The 17,124-nt window shown below is 29.0% G+C and overlaps 1 protein-coding gene across 8 annotated transcripts in view; it reads right to left on the bottom strand.

Annotated features, from left to right (window-relative positions):
- Nucleotides 1-17,124, bottom strand: part of LOC142325357 (major facilitator superfamily domain-containing protein 6) — a 75,920-nt gene that overhangs the window by 9,728 nt on the left and 49,068 nt on the right. For all 8 annotated transcript variants that reach the window (XM_075367027.1, XM_075367026.1, XM_075367028.1 and 5 more), the window contains 4 exons: nucleotides 15,911-16,047; nucleotides 13,990-14,105; nucleotides 11,817-12,062; nucleotides 10,356-10,505 (listed from right to left, as the gene is read on the bottom strand). In XM_075367027.1, the coding sequence (XP_075223142.1) occupies nucleotides 10,356-10,505; nucleotides 11,817-12,062; nucleotides 13,990-14,105; nucleotides 15,911-16,047 (649 nt within the window). The remainder of the gene's footprint in view (nucleotides 1-10,355; nucleotides 10,506-11,816; nucleotides 12,063-13,989; nucleotides 14,106-15,910; nucleotides 16,048-17,124) is intronic.

Here is a 17,124-nt window from a genome sequence, read left to right as displayed (position 1 = left end):
CTTGAAGCAATACACATTCTAAGCAATACATATGAATTTATTTCAGTTCAGTTGTTAACATCAAAGTTAAATTACAATATCTCCAGATTAGGAAGAAGAAACTTTCAATTCTAAGGTTTCCCACCTTTAAAGATTTCATACAATTCCTTGAACTTTTAAAAGACAGATACTTGAAAATATTAATGCAAATAAGTCAAATCAACAAGACATCTTAATACATAACTCCAAGGGACAATGACAACAATGGAACTAAATCCTACACTAAATGTTTTAATGTAAATGCTAACAAGTAGTATAAGGCAAATAATTTTAGTTGTTATTCAAAATTTAATTATAAGCAATGTATAATTTGTAATTCTAATCATTATTTACATTGTTGTAAGTAATTTTTAAATTTTTCTGTTGATGAACGGAAAGAATTTCTGGAACATCACCATTGTTTAGGTAAAGGTCATTCAGTTCACAAATGTTATTCTAGTAGTGTGTGTGAGATTTGTACTCGAAAACATAATACTCTTATTCATATAAATAATATTAATTCTAAATTAAAAGACAATAAGTCTGAAAATAATAATCATTTATCATTTAAATTGCAATCCAATATAAACATAATTTTATCTACTGCATTATGTATTACCAATCAATGTAGATGTAGCATATACATGCTGAATTTTACTAGACTCTGGCAGTCAAGCGAATTTTTGTACTCATAAATTCCAACGAAAATTAGAACTTCCATTTATTAAAAAATGATATTCCTAATTTAGGAATAAATAATACACTTTCTCATTCTGAATATAGTGTTGTATTGACATTACATTCTTTATATATGAACCTTTCATTCCAATTGCAATGTGCTATTTTAACAGAGGTAACAGACAGCCTTCCAACATGCACCTTTGATATTTTGCATTTTAATTTACCTCATAATCTGTTTTTTTGCAGATTCTGAATTTAACATAACAAATAAAATTGACATCCTTATTGGAGCACAATTTTACTTGAATTTTATTTTACCTAGGAAATTTATTCGAAACCTTAAATATCCTGTTCTCCAAGAAACCAAATTCAGATATATTCTCAGTGGTTGCTTTCCTATTAACTTTAAGAGCAATAATACCATTGCAACTTTTATTTCTCAAAAAGACTCTACAAATCTTTCGACAGCACTTGAGAACTTCTGGAAAATTGAGGAAATTTTCTGATATTCCATTTAATGAAAATTCTATTTGCGAAAAACATTTTCAACCCAATTTTACTTGAAACAATGAAGGCAGATTTGTAGTCGCATTACCAAATAAACCCAATAATATAAGGCTAGGCAACTCTTTCATAAATGCAAAGAATAGATTTTTATTGTTGGAAAGAAGGCTAAACAATGATCACAATCTTAAACGTGACTATTCCACTTTCAAACAGAAATATTTGGACTCTTGGGTCATATGTCATTACTTAATTCCAATGATTTGTTAATAGACAAATCAAATGTGTAAAACCAAGTGTCCAAAAATGCCCAAAATAAAAAAAAATTAGATTTTGACTTTTTCTTAACTGCAGTAATAAGCCCTCATTGAGAGCTTTTTGACAATATATCATAAGCGGTACTTACTTTTATTGGTTCTAGAGTTATATCCAAATCAAATTTTAATTAATGAAATATTTGGATTTTAGAAGGGGAAGGGGCACATCAGTTAAAATCAGAGTTCATCTCCTTTTTTAATTTAAATATATTGATTTATTAATAATTATTAACCTCCGACTGTAAAAAAACTTTTATGATAAATAATATAATTCAATAAAAAAAATATATGAAAAAAAATCATAAGTTATTAATGAAATAAAATTTCATGTACTTTTCATTTTAAACAAATGTGCATATGTAATTTAATAGTATACAAGGAAGTCATGTGATGCCCACATTAGATTTTTTTTTTTTAAATCCAGTGATATCAATATACCATACAGTTTGCCATCAGCAACAAAATTTTATGATCAACCCTTCTTAATTCATCCTTGAACGAATCTCTTCTTCAAACATTTCAGAAGTCATCCTTGATTTATTTATCATTAATTACAAATGCTCCATTCTTGGCATTGATGAATGTTCCATTCACATTTTTAATTTTATCTGGAAGCATTTTATAAAATGTAGTCGATTTATTCTACTGTATTGAATATGAACATTATCATGTGATTAATTACTAATAAATGCTCTCAGATTGGTAGAGTTGGTCCTGATAAATGACAGTTTTTGTTATTGTAACATAAGCGCTTTTATTTTTGTATTCTCTATTTCTACCTTTTATCCCATTACAAAAATAATGCTACTAGAAAAATAATAATTTGATAGCCAGAGAAATATAGCTGCTTCAGAGAGATTAATAGAATCATATCTAACGAACAGAAGTAAAGTACATTGGAATGTGAAGGGAATAATAAATACTTTCGCAATATATTTCACTATAATAAAAAATTAAAATCATTATTTGACCAACAAATAAAAAATACATTTCAATGTAATCCATTATTTTTATCATTTTGATATTTTAATACTAACATAACTTGAAACATTTTTTTTTTGAGAACTCCCTCATAAATTATACAACTGATTTCACAGTTAAAAAAGCAAAGAAAATTTAAAATGTCAGTGATGATTTCCTGTGATATCAGGCATAGTGAGCCTAAGCTTAAGCTTTTTAATTTGAAAGAAAAAATTCCCATTAAAATATCCTTTTGAACAGTTTGTTGTTTTAGGATAAAGTGAAAAATTGAATGATGTTCCCTAACATATTTTGTTTCTTTTAAGTGAGGCTCAATCTGCTTTAATTTGCTAATCATATACTCGTATACTTCGATTATACTGTTGTACAGTAGTTGTTATTGCAATGGAACTATGAAAGCGCTCATGGAACTTTTTTTTTCAATATTATATACAGAATATAAAAAAGATTGTCCAGGATGGCATGGAATCTCAAGGATGTAGGCTCTACAAAGGTATACCTGGGAAGAGAGTGATGAAACATGTCCCACAGTTTGGGTCAGGCTTTTTAATCAGCCTCAAAATAATAAACTCCATACAAAAATTATAGTCACAATCCTCAAGAATCTCATCACTCACCCTAAAAGCATCTAATAAAATCTACACTACAATAAATGTTCGTGCAGCAACTAATAATAAAAATAACTCTACAAATGATCATATAGAAACAGAAAAGTTTTGTGATCTACTCGACCTGACTATAAATAACATCCCCAAAAATCATGTTAAACAATTACTCAGAGACTTCAATGCTCAACTAGGCAGAAAGAGATGATCCTTGACATCATCAGAAAATGGCTCACCCAAAAGAAAACAAACAAAAATGGACAGAGCCTCATCAATCTCTGCAGAAACAACCTAATCTCAAAATCCAATCTTTCAAGAGGAAACCTCAAATCCTAGAAACACCCCGACTACACTAAAGGAGAATGGCAACTAGACCATGTCTTCATGGACAAACACCACCACAAGGAGATCTACAACGTAGTGTCCTCTGAGGAGTAGAAAAAAGACATCAAGCATGGCCATTTCACCAATCCCAAAAGTCAGAAACAACCTTCCAAAATCTAGTAAAAACAAAGAAATGAAACCACTCAGACCCTAAAGAGAATAAAAAGACTAAGGAGAGTAAAGACACCGAAGTCAATAGAAGAATTCAATAAAATACAGTTACAAAACCTTAAAAAATCAGCTCCAAAAATATGAACCTCCAACCCTACTAATAAAGAATGAAAACAGTAAACTGGTCCAAAACAATAAAGACAACATGGAAATTCTAAATAAATATTTCAACAAAATCCTAAATTGTGAGAAATTGACAGAACTCCTAAACTTCAACACCAATACCCCAATAACAAAACCAACAGAAATATCAACCCTCCCATAATAAAAGATGTCTACCAAGCACTAGGTGAGATGCAGAATTACAAAGCAGCAAGAGAAGTTTAGACTTTTGTAGAGATCTGGAAACATGCAAGAAGATCAGCAAAAATTGTCCTTTATTAACAGCTTATCATCTGGTTCAAAGAACTAACAGAACACTGAAACGACAGCCCTTATCCATCTGCTACACAATAAAGGGGACAAAATAGACCCTAAAAATTACAGGAGAATCTCACTCTTAAGAAACAACACACAAAATTCTTTCAAGAATCATCTTCAATCGGATTAGTTCACAACTTGATAAGGAAGTAGGAGAATACCAGGGAGGTTTCAGATGCTGGAGAAACTTTCCAGACTAGATCATGACTTTCAAAACAATAATGGATTACAACACAAAAAGAAACAGAAACATGGTGATAGCATTTGTAATTTCAAAAAACTTACAAGTGCATCTACACAGAATCCGTGCTAAAAAGTTTCTAACACCTTGGACTACATACCAAATTAATAAACATGATAAAACTGACACTCCTCACTAACACAAGTTAAAGGTAAAATTTAGAGGCAAGATCTCAGAACCATTTGCGATCAACATAGGACTGTGCCAAGGCAATAGGCTCTTACTGCTGTTATAAAACTGTGCTCTAGAAATGGTAATGAGGGAATGGGTCAAAAAATGCCCCCTAAAAGTAAAAATAGGTTGAAAAATCAAAACAAACTGTCTTGGTTTTACTGATGTAAACACAAACAGTAATAAAATCTAAATAGTTATCCAATCTAAATATTTCTGAGAAATAATAACAAACAATGTAAATGAAAAACCTTAATCCGAATAAGAAGAAACAAACTAGCTAAAACTCAAAAATTAAACTGATTCACTTACAACAGAAAATCCCTATAAATAAACGTAAAAATAAGACACCACAACACAGTTATAAAACCAGAAGCCACTTATGCACCAAAAACACTCTTCCACCTCTCTTGGCTTGGAACCACTCTTTCACAACGAACAATCAAAGATAGACAGACTCGAGAAAATTGAAAGAACTGGAAGAACCTGCATTGATAAAAAGTACCAGAAAAACAGGCAGTAGTGAATTGTGCCCAACAAAGTCGTGTACACAGAGTTAGAACCAATTACTGATACCATGCATAAGAGGACCTAAACTAAACCAAGTATAAATTACTATTGATAAAAATTCTCCTTTGCTATATTTTTTTTTGTGTTTTAACCAGAAGCAAATTACAATCATTGATACTTCTTTCTTAGGCTAATCATAGAAGCTAAAAGAAATGCAGAGCAAGAATAAAGAAATTTTTAGATTGCTAAGGTGCAATACTGCAACCAAATTAAAGAGTATTATTTTATACAATATTAATTTAACATTAATTCTGATTATAATATTCCTCTCATCATTAAATAATATTATAACTATTATTACCATCAACAAAAGCAATATATCAATGATTAATTATAGTAAATAATGTAATCTAGCAAACTTACTTTATGAGAACACATCACTGGTCAACAAAATTGTTTGTTAAATGAGAGTAAATGACTGATTCTTATATATTTTTTAAGCTGATTTCATATATGAATAGATTTTCTCTATAGTGTTCAGTTTTTTGTAATTGAAATTTCTTTTGAAACAAAAAATGTATGGTGAATGTAATATGACAATACATTACATGCATTTTGTATTCACCTAATATCTATTTCTTTTGGATTTTCTGCTGTAATTTGCGTTGGTAGACCCCTCTTTAGATTCCAACAGTAATTAGCTAACACTTTTGGATTTCATTTTCCTTGGTATTGTGTTTGTGTGACTGTAAGAAATGGATTTTGAGTGACATGTTACACCCCAAGTTCTTTGAAGTTTTGAAGGAGTTCATTCACAAGTTCTCTGCAGTTACTGGCCTTATGGTTTCCAAGGAAGTTGTTTATCACATTTTGAAATGATTTCCATGCCTCCAAGTCAAACAAACATTCTTCAAACGTTAGTTCGCTCATTAGTTTTCTTATTTGTGCTCCAACAAATATACCTTCCTTTATTTTAGGATTATTTGTGTTAAGGAATTTGTTGTTTAGAAACTGAAACCCTGCACCATTATGAAACATTGCTTTAACAACATTTTTTAATAAACCTAGCCTAATGTTTAGTGGTGGAAGATAAACTTTTTCTGGTTTTACTAATGCCTTACGACATTCTTCTCTCCTACAGTCAGAACCTCTCTCTTTCGCCACTGCTCTTTTATGTAATGGTTTTTCCTATTCCTGCTGTCCTACTGGTACAAAAAGCAACAGAACTTAGCGTATCAAAGTTGCAGTCCAAATAAAAGCACTAATACTTTCAGATCTCCACAAATATTTCTCATACTGAATCCTGCTCAATACAAGTTTCATATTTTCATAAGATTCCTTCATGTGAACAGCATATGCTAATGGTATTGAATGGGATTTATTTGCAATATGAAGTAGAACAGCTTTCAAACTAAGCTTTGATGAGTCGATTAAGTCACCATTGGTCAGGATGGTGCATATGTCCCAAAGCTTCCAGTACAGAGTCCACATCGTTACAGTATACTAAGTTTTTGTCTGAGAGAAGAAATGTACAAATTCTGACTGTCACAGAAAGCACTTATTTTAGTGTTTGATTGTAAAAGATGCCATCCTTGCAGTCTTCATGCTAGTATTTCTGCTTGATTCTTTGATAAATTTAGACCATGAAGCAGATCATTTAATTCTGACTGATTAATTAAATGTGGTTCAGTATATTTATTTTCTAAAAAGTTTGGTTCTTTTTTTTCATCGCCTGATAATTCAGCAAAAGATTTAACATTTTCATCTTCATCTAAATTCCATACTTCTGGTGGTACTGGAACTGGAATTTCTTGGCTATGTGACACTGACTACATACCAGAGTGAATATCAGGGTATTTAACAAGATGTCTAGTTTTAGCTGTTATCCCAGATATCTTTATTACACAAAAATAACAGTCTGTAGTGTGATCCTTCAGTTCTCTCCAAACCATTGGAATTGCAAATGTTATGTGACGAGATCCGTTTGGCTAACCAGTCAACAATGTTACACAAGAAGTACAGCAAATATGTAGAGCCCAAGATCTTTCCTGATCACCTAATTTAGATCCAAAATATATTTCATATAACTTTTTTATCAGTGGAGTTATACTTCTTTTCTGAGACTTCAATATTACCTCACCACAGATGTAGCAGAAATTGTTTGGATTAATGCAACTGTAAGGCATTGTTAATAATTACAATAACTAATATTGTTTAAAAAACACTTTATAAACACATTAATTTAATAAACATAGACTCACTTTATTGAACAACATATACCTGCAAATTTGAAAGCCAGCTACAAAACTGAATATTATACACACGAAAACTTGCACTTGAATGAGAATTAAAAATATTTCCCTAGTCTGCCCAACAGTTTATAAGTAAATATAATAATGACAGAAATAACTAATGAGTGGATGATATGTTTATAGTAAGCTGAAAGTAGGATGAGTCACATTTTTGTTCATTCTAATTAGTATGAAAATAATAAACATAATGATGACTAATATCTAACACATCAATGTGACAACAATTAAGGGACTATAATAAATAAACAAATGCTATTTAATTAATAAATAATAAAATATGTTCACAAAATGCTATGCTTATGGAGTTCATGCATGATAGTACCTGAAAATAAGAATGGTAGTTACAGAAAATCTAAGCCTGATAGAAGAATTCTGATTTCATATTTGAAATCAGCATGAAAAATAATATAAGAATCAGTTATTTACTCTCATTTAACAAGATCAGTGTTATCAATTAAAAATATCTTATGTTTTTTTTTTTGGTATGGATTACTACGATTTCTGCAATCTTTTTTAGTTTTTGTAATCATTTATCCAGTGTGAACAGATAAACTTTCACACTGAACTGAATACACAGTTGCATACCAATATGTCAAAATGCAGATGATATTCAGCCTAAGGTAATACTTAAATCTGTACACCAAAAAGGTAGGTTATATTATAAATATCATTCCTCTTAGATAAAGCAGCTTGCACTGGCTGCTCTTAAATTAAAAAAAATTTCTTTTGCTATTGTAAACGAATGTAATATGTACAGTGCTATTAAAATGCAATATAAACAGCTACAATAATGTAATGTAGCACTCCATATATTGATTCATATATTATTATTATTTAATTGGTAAGACTATAAACATCAATAACGATATAATAAAACATATCTTCTAATGGGGGGCAGTGATCATAGTACATTTTGGCTTGAACAGGTCAATCTTGTAATGCATCAATGCATGAATGGGTGATGAGGTGTTTTTTTTATATATGAGCTGCCATTTTGTTTGTTACTGTCAATATGTGAAGCTGAACTGGTGAGCATTGTGCTTTTGTTATTGAAACTTATTTCAAGAATAATAATTTTGTGACTGATGGGCAGCATACATTCTCAGGCAACAGGATGTCATGGGAAAATGCCAGATTATCGTAGCATTACAGATGGATAAAATCTCTTAAATTTACACACGTGCCTGTAATCATAAAGTAAGAAAGAGCAAAAGAACTGTACAGATGCTGAAAATGTTCATACTGCAATTTTGCATAGCCCCAAAAATCTGCTAGGCAACACTTTACAGTTTTAAAATATCCAATCCTTGTTCAGAAGAATATTACACCATGATCTCCATTTTCATTTTTCAAATTGCAAATTGTTCAAGAAACTAAGTATCAAATTTTGTTGCATGCAGACAATTTTGCACCACCTGTCTGATATCCTTTAAATAATCAAAATTTATGTTAATGTTGTGATGTACACCCATATCAAGCCTAATCACAGTGGGATCACAATATGGTGTGGATTAGCTTCCTTCAGATTATTGGGCCTTCATTTTTTTGAGGGCGATGAGGTGTGACTGTAATTGTCACAAGCAATTATTATCTAAGGTTGCTGTAGGACTACTTACAGCTGCTTAACATGGATATGAACATTTGTGGTACCAACAGAATGAGGTAGCTGTAGTCATGAAAAAAATTATGCATGGATTTTATGTGACAGACTTTTCCACACAAAAGATTAATCTCTTGTCATGGTGACATCTCTTGGCTGGCTTGATCCTGTGATCTAAAAAGTGCTGATTTTTTTCTTATGGAAGTATCTCTAGTAAGAATTTTTCATTACAGATTGTGCCACCATACTGGAATTGAAGGTTTCCATCACAGTTACTATCACGAATATCACTGATGATATGTTATAAAAAGTACTGGACAACTTTCAATGCTGCTTAGAAGAATGTGTGCAGCTCAGCAGGGCTGTAACTTGTTGAGGGTTATGTTTAGACACTGAATAAAAAAGGGGATTCTTGTAAATTGTATTTTATACAGAAAGTAATAAATAAAAAGCAGTTGTAATTCATTTTATTAATGTGCTATCAAAGCTATCAACCTATTAATAGCATACTTAGAAAAAAGCAGAGAAGTAAAGGCATAATTTTATACTTGTATCTAGGAAAATTGTATTTATAAAAATGGTGTAAAAGGTATAAATAACATTCAACACACAAACTTAACAACACCATGCAGATACTTTAAATATTAACAGATTTAGTTAAATTAACAATAATATAAATACAAAATCTAGTTAGCACAAAATGTGCATTACATACCATCAGTAATGATATAATTGCATGCAAGTCATTATAATTTTATTATTACTTATAATAAACACAAATTTTAAAAAAGCAATAAAAAATTGTTTACTATATTTAAGGCAATTGTTTTTTATTATTTGTATGTCAACAAATAATAAAAAACAAAAATATAATCAAAGATAAAAAATATAAGTAAAAAAAAAATAGTTTAATGGAGGAATGAATTAAAAAAAATTTCAAGTTAACTTAAATATTAAGTTAGTATATATAAGCATAAAAACTTTTACAGAAACAACACAGATTTTTAAGCATCAGTGTGGTTTTTAATATCATAAATTAATTTTAATTAATACACATAAAATATATTTAATAAACAGAGCAAAAATATGAATCAGGCTCTGAGATAACATGGTAATCGATATGAGATCAAAATAACAGCATAATAAATAAGACTACAGTATTGTTTGTATCATAGTCTGCCACAAGTTTAAGACTACAGCAAGTGAAGTATCACTTAAAATAAGAAAGAAAAAAATTCTAAAATTATACTTTAAAAATATTATATTACAAGTAATGCAATGGGTGATAAGACATTATGCAATGTCAGTGAGATCAAATAAAAAAAAAAAGAATATTCAATTCTTAACTATTTGTTATACTATTATTAAATTACTTGTTAAACTATTTATTATTTAGGTTATTTTTATTATTGTTATTATTATTATCATTAACATTTTTACCAGAGGTATTTGGTTTTTCTCGTAACAATGGATATAACACAGCATGTGATAAACTACAGACAATAGCAATTCCACTGTAAACTTTCAGAGCATTATTACCACCAATAGTTTTATACAAATATCCACCACTAAGACTTCCAAGTGCATAGCCTAAAAAAATAATAAAACATGAAAAATGATACATCTATGTACTACAAATATAATCATATATATTAAACATTAAACAATTTCCATTTTGAAATGAATATTAAAAATATGAACATGGAATGTTTACTACTGAGTAAACATTGCATTAATTCAATAAAATTTATTCATGATGGGTTTATATAATTTTATTGTTTATACTTTTCATAATTTCTGGAAAATGTCATATTTTTTACACTAAATGTAGATATGATGTAATTAAATGACCATTCATATCTAATCTCTTCTTTTAAAATATTAAAATAAAAGGATTCATACACACTATCATTTTACAGTATTTAAAAGAAAGGAGTATATTCTCACTGGACAAAATCATACATAACAAATGTGGTAAATTTTAATTAACTGGCAAAAAGGGAAAACATGCATACTTTTTGTCAGCTACCTAACCAAATTTACATTCTGTAAAAGATAAGCTCCAGACATTTTGTACAACAATAAGTTGTCAGGGAATAATTAGTAGGACAGATGTGATTAAATGTTAATCAAAATTCCTACAGAAAGAGTAATAACTTTGTAAAGATAACTTAACACCTGACAGTCGATGAACTAAATTTATTAATATCCATTTAACCACCAAGAAAATAGATAAGCAAAAGCTTCCTCAGAAGTTTTGCTTAGGTTTTGAGTACCAGAAGGAATTACTAGGTTTCATTGATTACTCAGTTCTAGGTTGGATTTTTTTACAGCCATCAGACAGGTCAACAGACTCAGTCTAATCAAATCACACAAATATCAGGGAAAGAGTACCTCTAAATAGGATTTACTTAACCCAACAGAATATTTTGATAATAGATCCTAACTATGCATAGCTCCAATAAAATTTATCAAGTAACCAACTGCTTTTCCTCTAAAGATACTTGAGAATAATCTCAGAATAATTTAAGGGAAATCTGGCCATCCCCAGAATGTTGTAAAATATAGTATTTAATCAAATTCCTAATGGATGGCAATATGTATAATCAATGTTAAACATATGATTCTTCATGCTAAGTTGCATTTTGGGGAAAAATTAACAGTATATTTAATCAAAAGATATATTTTTATTAAAAATATATTCTATTCTATATAATATTCTTTTTATTAAAAAGAATATTAAGAAAAGCAAAGAAATATGAATTTATCTTTTTTGTTTTTTCACAAACTATTAATATACAAGTCTTATCTCTGTCAAACTCAATGGTCACAGCTTACAAATAAATTAAAAAGTATGTCAACGAAAAGAAAATATTAACTCAGAAACAGGAATATACAAACCTAATCCATCATCTAATCCTGCAACAAGACCTTGAGTTGTAGCTGATGTCCCAGGAGGGCTAACAGCACTTGCATAAGCAACAATAGTTGTGTAGCACAAAGCATATGTTGGTCCTTGCATTATCAATTCTATAGGTAACACTAACCACGGGTTAATTAACATTGATAAAAGGCCAAGTCGAATACCATATGCAAGGAAGCAAAGTGTAAGGCAATGGCCATATCCTAAAACCTCCAGTATTTTACCTAAGAAAAAACAGTTTAATATTAAAACAAATGTTTCAAGAAATAGGTAAAATTAATGTATTTTAAAAATTAAGTGTTGTTTAATTTAATTAGAAATAATAACTTGAAAATGAAAGAATATTATATTAAATTACAGAATTACATGCATAAATGACAGTTAGAGGATTAGAATTATGGAACTCTGGTTAAACTGTTAACATCAAAGTAATCATCATTGAATATGAGAACCAACAAGTAAGAAATGAAAAAAAATCAAAAATATATATTTGAAAAATCAGTGTAATACAAGGTATGGTCAATAAATCTGCAATGCTCATAGAGCTTTAAAGCCAATAAAAAATTAACACTTTAAAAAAGAATAATCAAAATGACAAAAATCATTAATAATATAAATGTAAAAGTAAAAAATATTGGTCACTTCCTATTTTAAGTAAAAAAAAATTAATAAATAGCTTTTAAAACAATCAGCCATTGTGACTGTCACTCCATGATTCAGCAGGACTCATTTTTTAATCAAAATAGTGGGTAATTAAATTAATTAATTTGATCTGATTCCTCTTACCAGCTTGATTTCTGCTGGATATGATGCCAAAGTATCAGTGGCAAAAACAATTACTTCTGATTAGAAGATAGCAATATCAACACTCTAGCACAAACTTGTTAAATAATGTATGAATAACGTTCACTTAAATTAAAGACAGGATTAATTTAAAGGTTCCTATTTAGACTTCTCCTTCCACCTCTTGAACTTACTTTCCCAACTATACAGACAGACAGTATTGATTTAAGGTAAGAATCAAAGAGCAAAAAGGGCAGATTTAGTTGCAACATGGTCATAAACTGATTTTCTATCTTTCCACTTGACAGTATCAATAGCAAAGTTGGTGACTTCTGAACAGAAAGACTTCTGTGTTTTGCAATTTGTTAAATGTGAATCTGCAGTTACAGTTCAATGTGAATTCTGTAGAAAGTTTAACTGATACTCTGAATGACAATAAAATTCTTTCATGGCATAATCTGTTTGAAATGACCGGATGTCTATGTAAAGAAGAGTACAGGATGACCTAGGGTGTCTGAAAAAAATGTAGAATGTGTCAGGGAGTCTTTCCAGCATAATCCTAAAAAATCTGTTATGAAGACTAGTTGTGAACTAGTAATGACGCGTGAAATGTTTTAAAGAAAGAGTGGATGCTTACATATGCATCCGTACACTGTTTACAGTTATTTCAGGCTTTGAAGCCTACTAATTACACTGCATGCCAACCTTCCATTGAATTCTATTTATTATTAAGCAAGATCACTAATTAGCAGTCTAGCAGCCAAATATTCATGCACCACTGCCTAGTCATTTATGTCTAAAAATTCATTTCGTTTAGGATTGCAACAGATTGTTCAACAATATTAAAATTACAAAAGAAATATTGCTTTCACATTACTTATTATAAGCACATTTTCATATTATTTTGAACAAAATTTAGCTTACCAGTAATAGGATTGTTTTGTTACTGATCTTACTGATGACAAGAAAAATTAAGATTGAATATTTCTTATATAAAATTACAGAAGTGCCTACTTTGCATTTAGAAAAGTATATAGGGTCTTGGATCTTCTACATTTGATTATAGAATATTGATAATTTATGAAATACACTTTCTTATAAGTAAAACCTCTCCCTAAACTAAAGGTTCAACTTACAGGATAATAAAAGGTAAGGGAGATAGGTAGGTAGTATTACCTTGTCTTCAAGAAAATATCAAAGAAATAGTTAACATCATGATGGACTATCTTTATTAGATCCATCAATCTGTTGCAGCTACATGGATAGAAGTTTACCACTTGTTGGCAAGTTTGAGACAAGATGGAAAAGGATAAAATGTGAAAGATAATGATTTTAAATAATACAACAGAAAATCTATCCCTTTCTTACCAGAATACATAAAAAATAAAACTTCAGCACCTAGAGTTTCTGCTGCTATTGTTAAACCTTCTAATAATTTAATATTATCCATCATGTCACATTCTTTGGCTAAATCTTCTAAAAACCTAAAATCATACATGTAAAATGAATTATTCAAAATTATCAAAATATTATAAAATGGTTAACCTTCGCTTATTACAAGACAGTAATAAATAAAAACATAAACCTTTTTAGATATGTCAAGTGATTAATGCTAAACTAGTTAGTAAATTAACAACTTGTAAACACACTGCATAATCTGACTACAAATCTTTTACAATATTAACAGATACTAAATATAAAAAAAAGTATAAATATGAAATTAATGAAGAAAAGGTTATTGATATTATATTATATTATTAATGAAAATTACTGAAATAAATTGTGAAAAACATGATTTCTTAATAATTCAAGCAAACTGAAGAGTTGAAAATCTCAATGCAAAGAGTGGTTATGTAGAGAAATAAAGTAATTATGTATTTGAAATTATTAATACATTTTTTCAACTGTTTTCATTTTGTTACTGATCGGCCCTTATTTTTGAACTGCATCTCATATATTTGTAACTGTCAGTAGAAAAAAAAAAAAAAAAAAAATATATATATATATATATATATATATATATAAAGGGAAGAAGAGAGATATTACACTGATATTTGTCAAATTCCATACGTCTATAGTTAATTAAGATCTAAGTGGTTGTCTTTTTAATTTTTCAGCTTCTTTCATATCCCAGAAGCTTGTTTTATTTCTAATTTTAAGAAAAAAAAATCAGAATAAATAAGGAGGGATAAACTGATACAAGTTTATTGGGATTAATATGTAGTTAGTAGTATTAAATGATAATCTTAGTTTACAATTACAGGCCACCAGCTCTTCAAGTGTTTTAATACGTAAGTTATATATGGGAGAAACATCCTACGCAATCAGCAAAACAGAGCAAAATTAGCTAAAATAAAAAGAATAATTAAAAATATCCTGAAGTAAAGTGTTACAAATGCAGTGATATGAATAAACTGATGGTTAGCTACATTGCTGTGTACTAAAAATTTCCTTTTATCCAGTGTTAAGGACAGCAGCAATATGCTATATAAAACGATTGTTTATCACAAAAAGTAACTACAGTTGAAAAAAGTAGGTAACAGTAAAACACAGAGAATGCTGCTGGTTTGTTAAAACTGACATCCAAATGGTCTGTGATCCAAATATTAATTAATATTTTTTGATTAACATTTAGTAATGTAAAATAGCTTCAGTTTCAATGATAATTCAATCTTTTTAACAAACTTATTCTACATAGTTATGAATAAGAATCTGCTATTATTTTCATGTACTCATGTAGCATACATCAGAGTATTTTCAAAACAGAATATATATTTTAAGCAATATATTATTATATTTACTGGTCATTACACTTTATTTTTGGAAATAAAATAATATGATGTTATGTATAATATTAGTACTCACATAATATCATTTTATATTTATTACAAATTAAAATTATTAGAGTAACTTGACCAAAACCAAAATGTAATGGTTAACAGTATTTCATCTCCCCAATAGAAAAATTGTCAAAAAGACCAACAGTATTCAGTTTACCTAAATAAATGAAAATTGCAATTTTTTAATTTCAGAGATCTATAAGGACTAGTTTGTTAAAATCTTTGACTCTTGGTCTCTTGTCTGTACTCCCTTATTTGCAAAATGTTACTGCTAGATACAATCTAGAACTGTCAGGTAGTAAATAATACAGTTTAAGAGGTTATACTTTGGATGATAAGATAAAAAAGCAAAAAAAAAAAAAGAATCTAAATAAAGAAACTGAATCCACTAACCATGAATTATACAAGTACACATAAAACAACTATTAAATGCTATAAGAAATTGTTACCAGAAGAGATAATAAATTATGAAGCTGTCACATATACCAACAAGAACAGTGAAGATAAGAAACACAGCTATATTTGGCTTCCTGACCAGAAAACCCATGTCACTTAATATATTCTCTGATCTAGGCAGTGGTGGCAACTGCAACAATAAAATAAATAATTTTTGTCAATTCATTGATTCTTTACACAGTAAAATATTAAGGTACAATTATGTAAAAATTATACAGAAATTAACGAAACTGAATATAAGCATAATAATCTACACACAAGGATATAATCCTCAAGGACCATTAACTTAAATGCAGTAATAAAGAATAAACAATCTTATATAATTATGCCAATTCTTTTAAGTCTATACGTAGTTGCAATTTGTTCACTGTTCCAACAGCTAGTTATATTGAACTATATTCTTCTCTGATGCAAAGGCAAGTATTAACCCTCAATGGTATTCTGATACTATAAAAACAAAATAACATTATTATCCTATGATAGTGTTTGAAATTGCCGAGATACTACCCACTGTTTTGAGTCACATATTTTTATTTACTAAAAATAGGAAGTATTAAGGATTTAAAACTATAATATAGAAACTACATTTTTAATAAATTATAAGCCTACCTTTAAAACAAACACTTTAAGAAAGTAAATAATTTTCAGTAATTTACTGAACTAAATTAAATGTTTTACTGACAGTAACTTTACTGTCAGTGACTTTAACTTACTGACAGTAAGTAAATTTACTTACTTTATTACTGATATTAATATAGTTTAATCTTGTTTCTTGCATAGCAAATTTCTTCCATTAAATTAAATCACCATTTCCAGTAGAGTTTTCTCAATTAACAAATCAGTTTTAAAATGTAATAAGTTCAAAGTATCATAGACCAAACATTTTCCTTCCTTTTCATACAAGCCATATTCTTATATTTAATTTTGCATTGAAAAATGAGAGCCGTAAACAACAAACCCATAACTATATAGGGGAAAGCTATAAAATTAATTGGTATAGCAGCTGCTAGTTAATGAAAGAATGGTTAAAACTTAAGTACAAGGAGAAAAATCAAGCTTTGAATTTCATAGCTGCTATTATTATATTCATAGCCATTATATTAAGTAGCTACCAAAAATCAATAAGTATCAATAAGCTTAACCTTAATTCTAGTTAATGCTTTAGTTCATCAAGTTCCAATTGGAAACAGGTGGACTAAAGTTTCTC

Source organism: Lycorma delicatula, chromosome 5 (genome assembly GCF_047948215.1).
Source record: "Lycorma delicatula isolate Av1 chromosome 5, ASM4794821v1, whole genome shotgun sequence".
Classification (NCBI taxonomy): Eukaryota; Metazoa; Arthropoda; class Insecta; order Hemiptera; family Fulgoridae; genus Lycorma; species Lycorma delicatula.
This window is presented reverse-complemented; position numbering and strand designations above follow the sequence as displayed.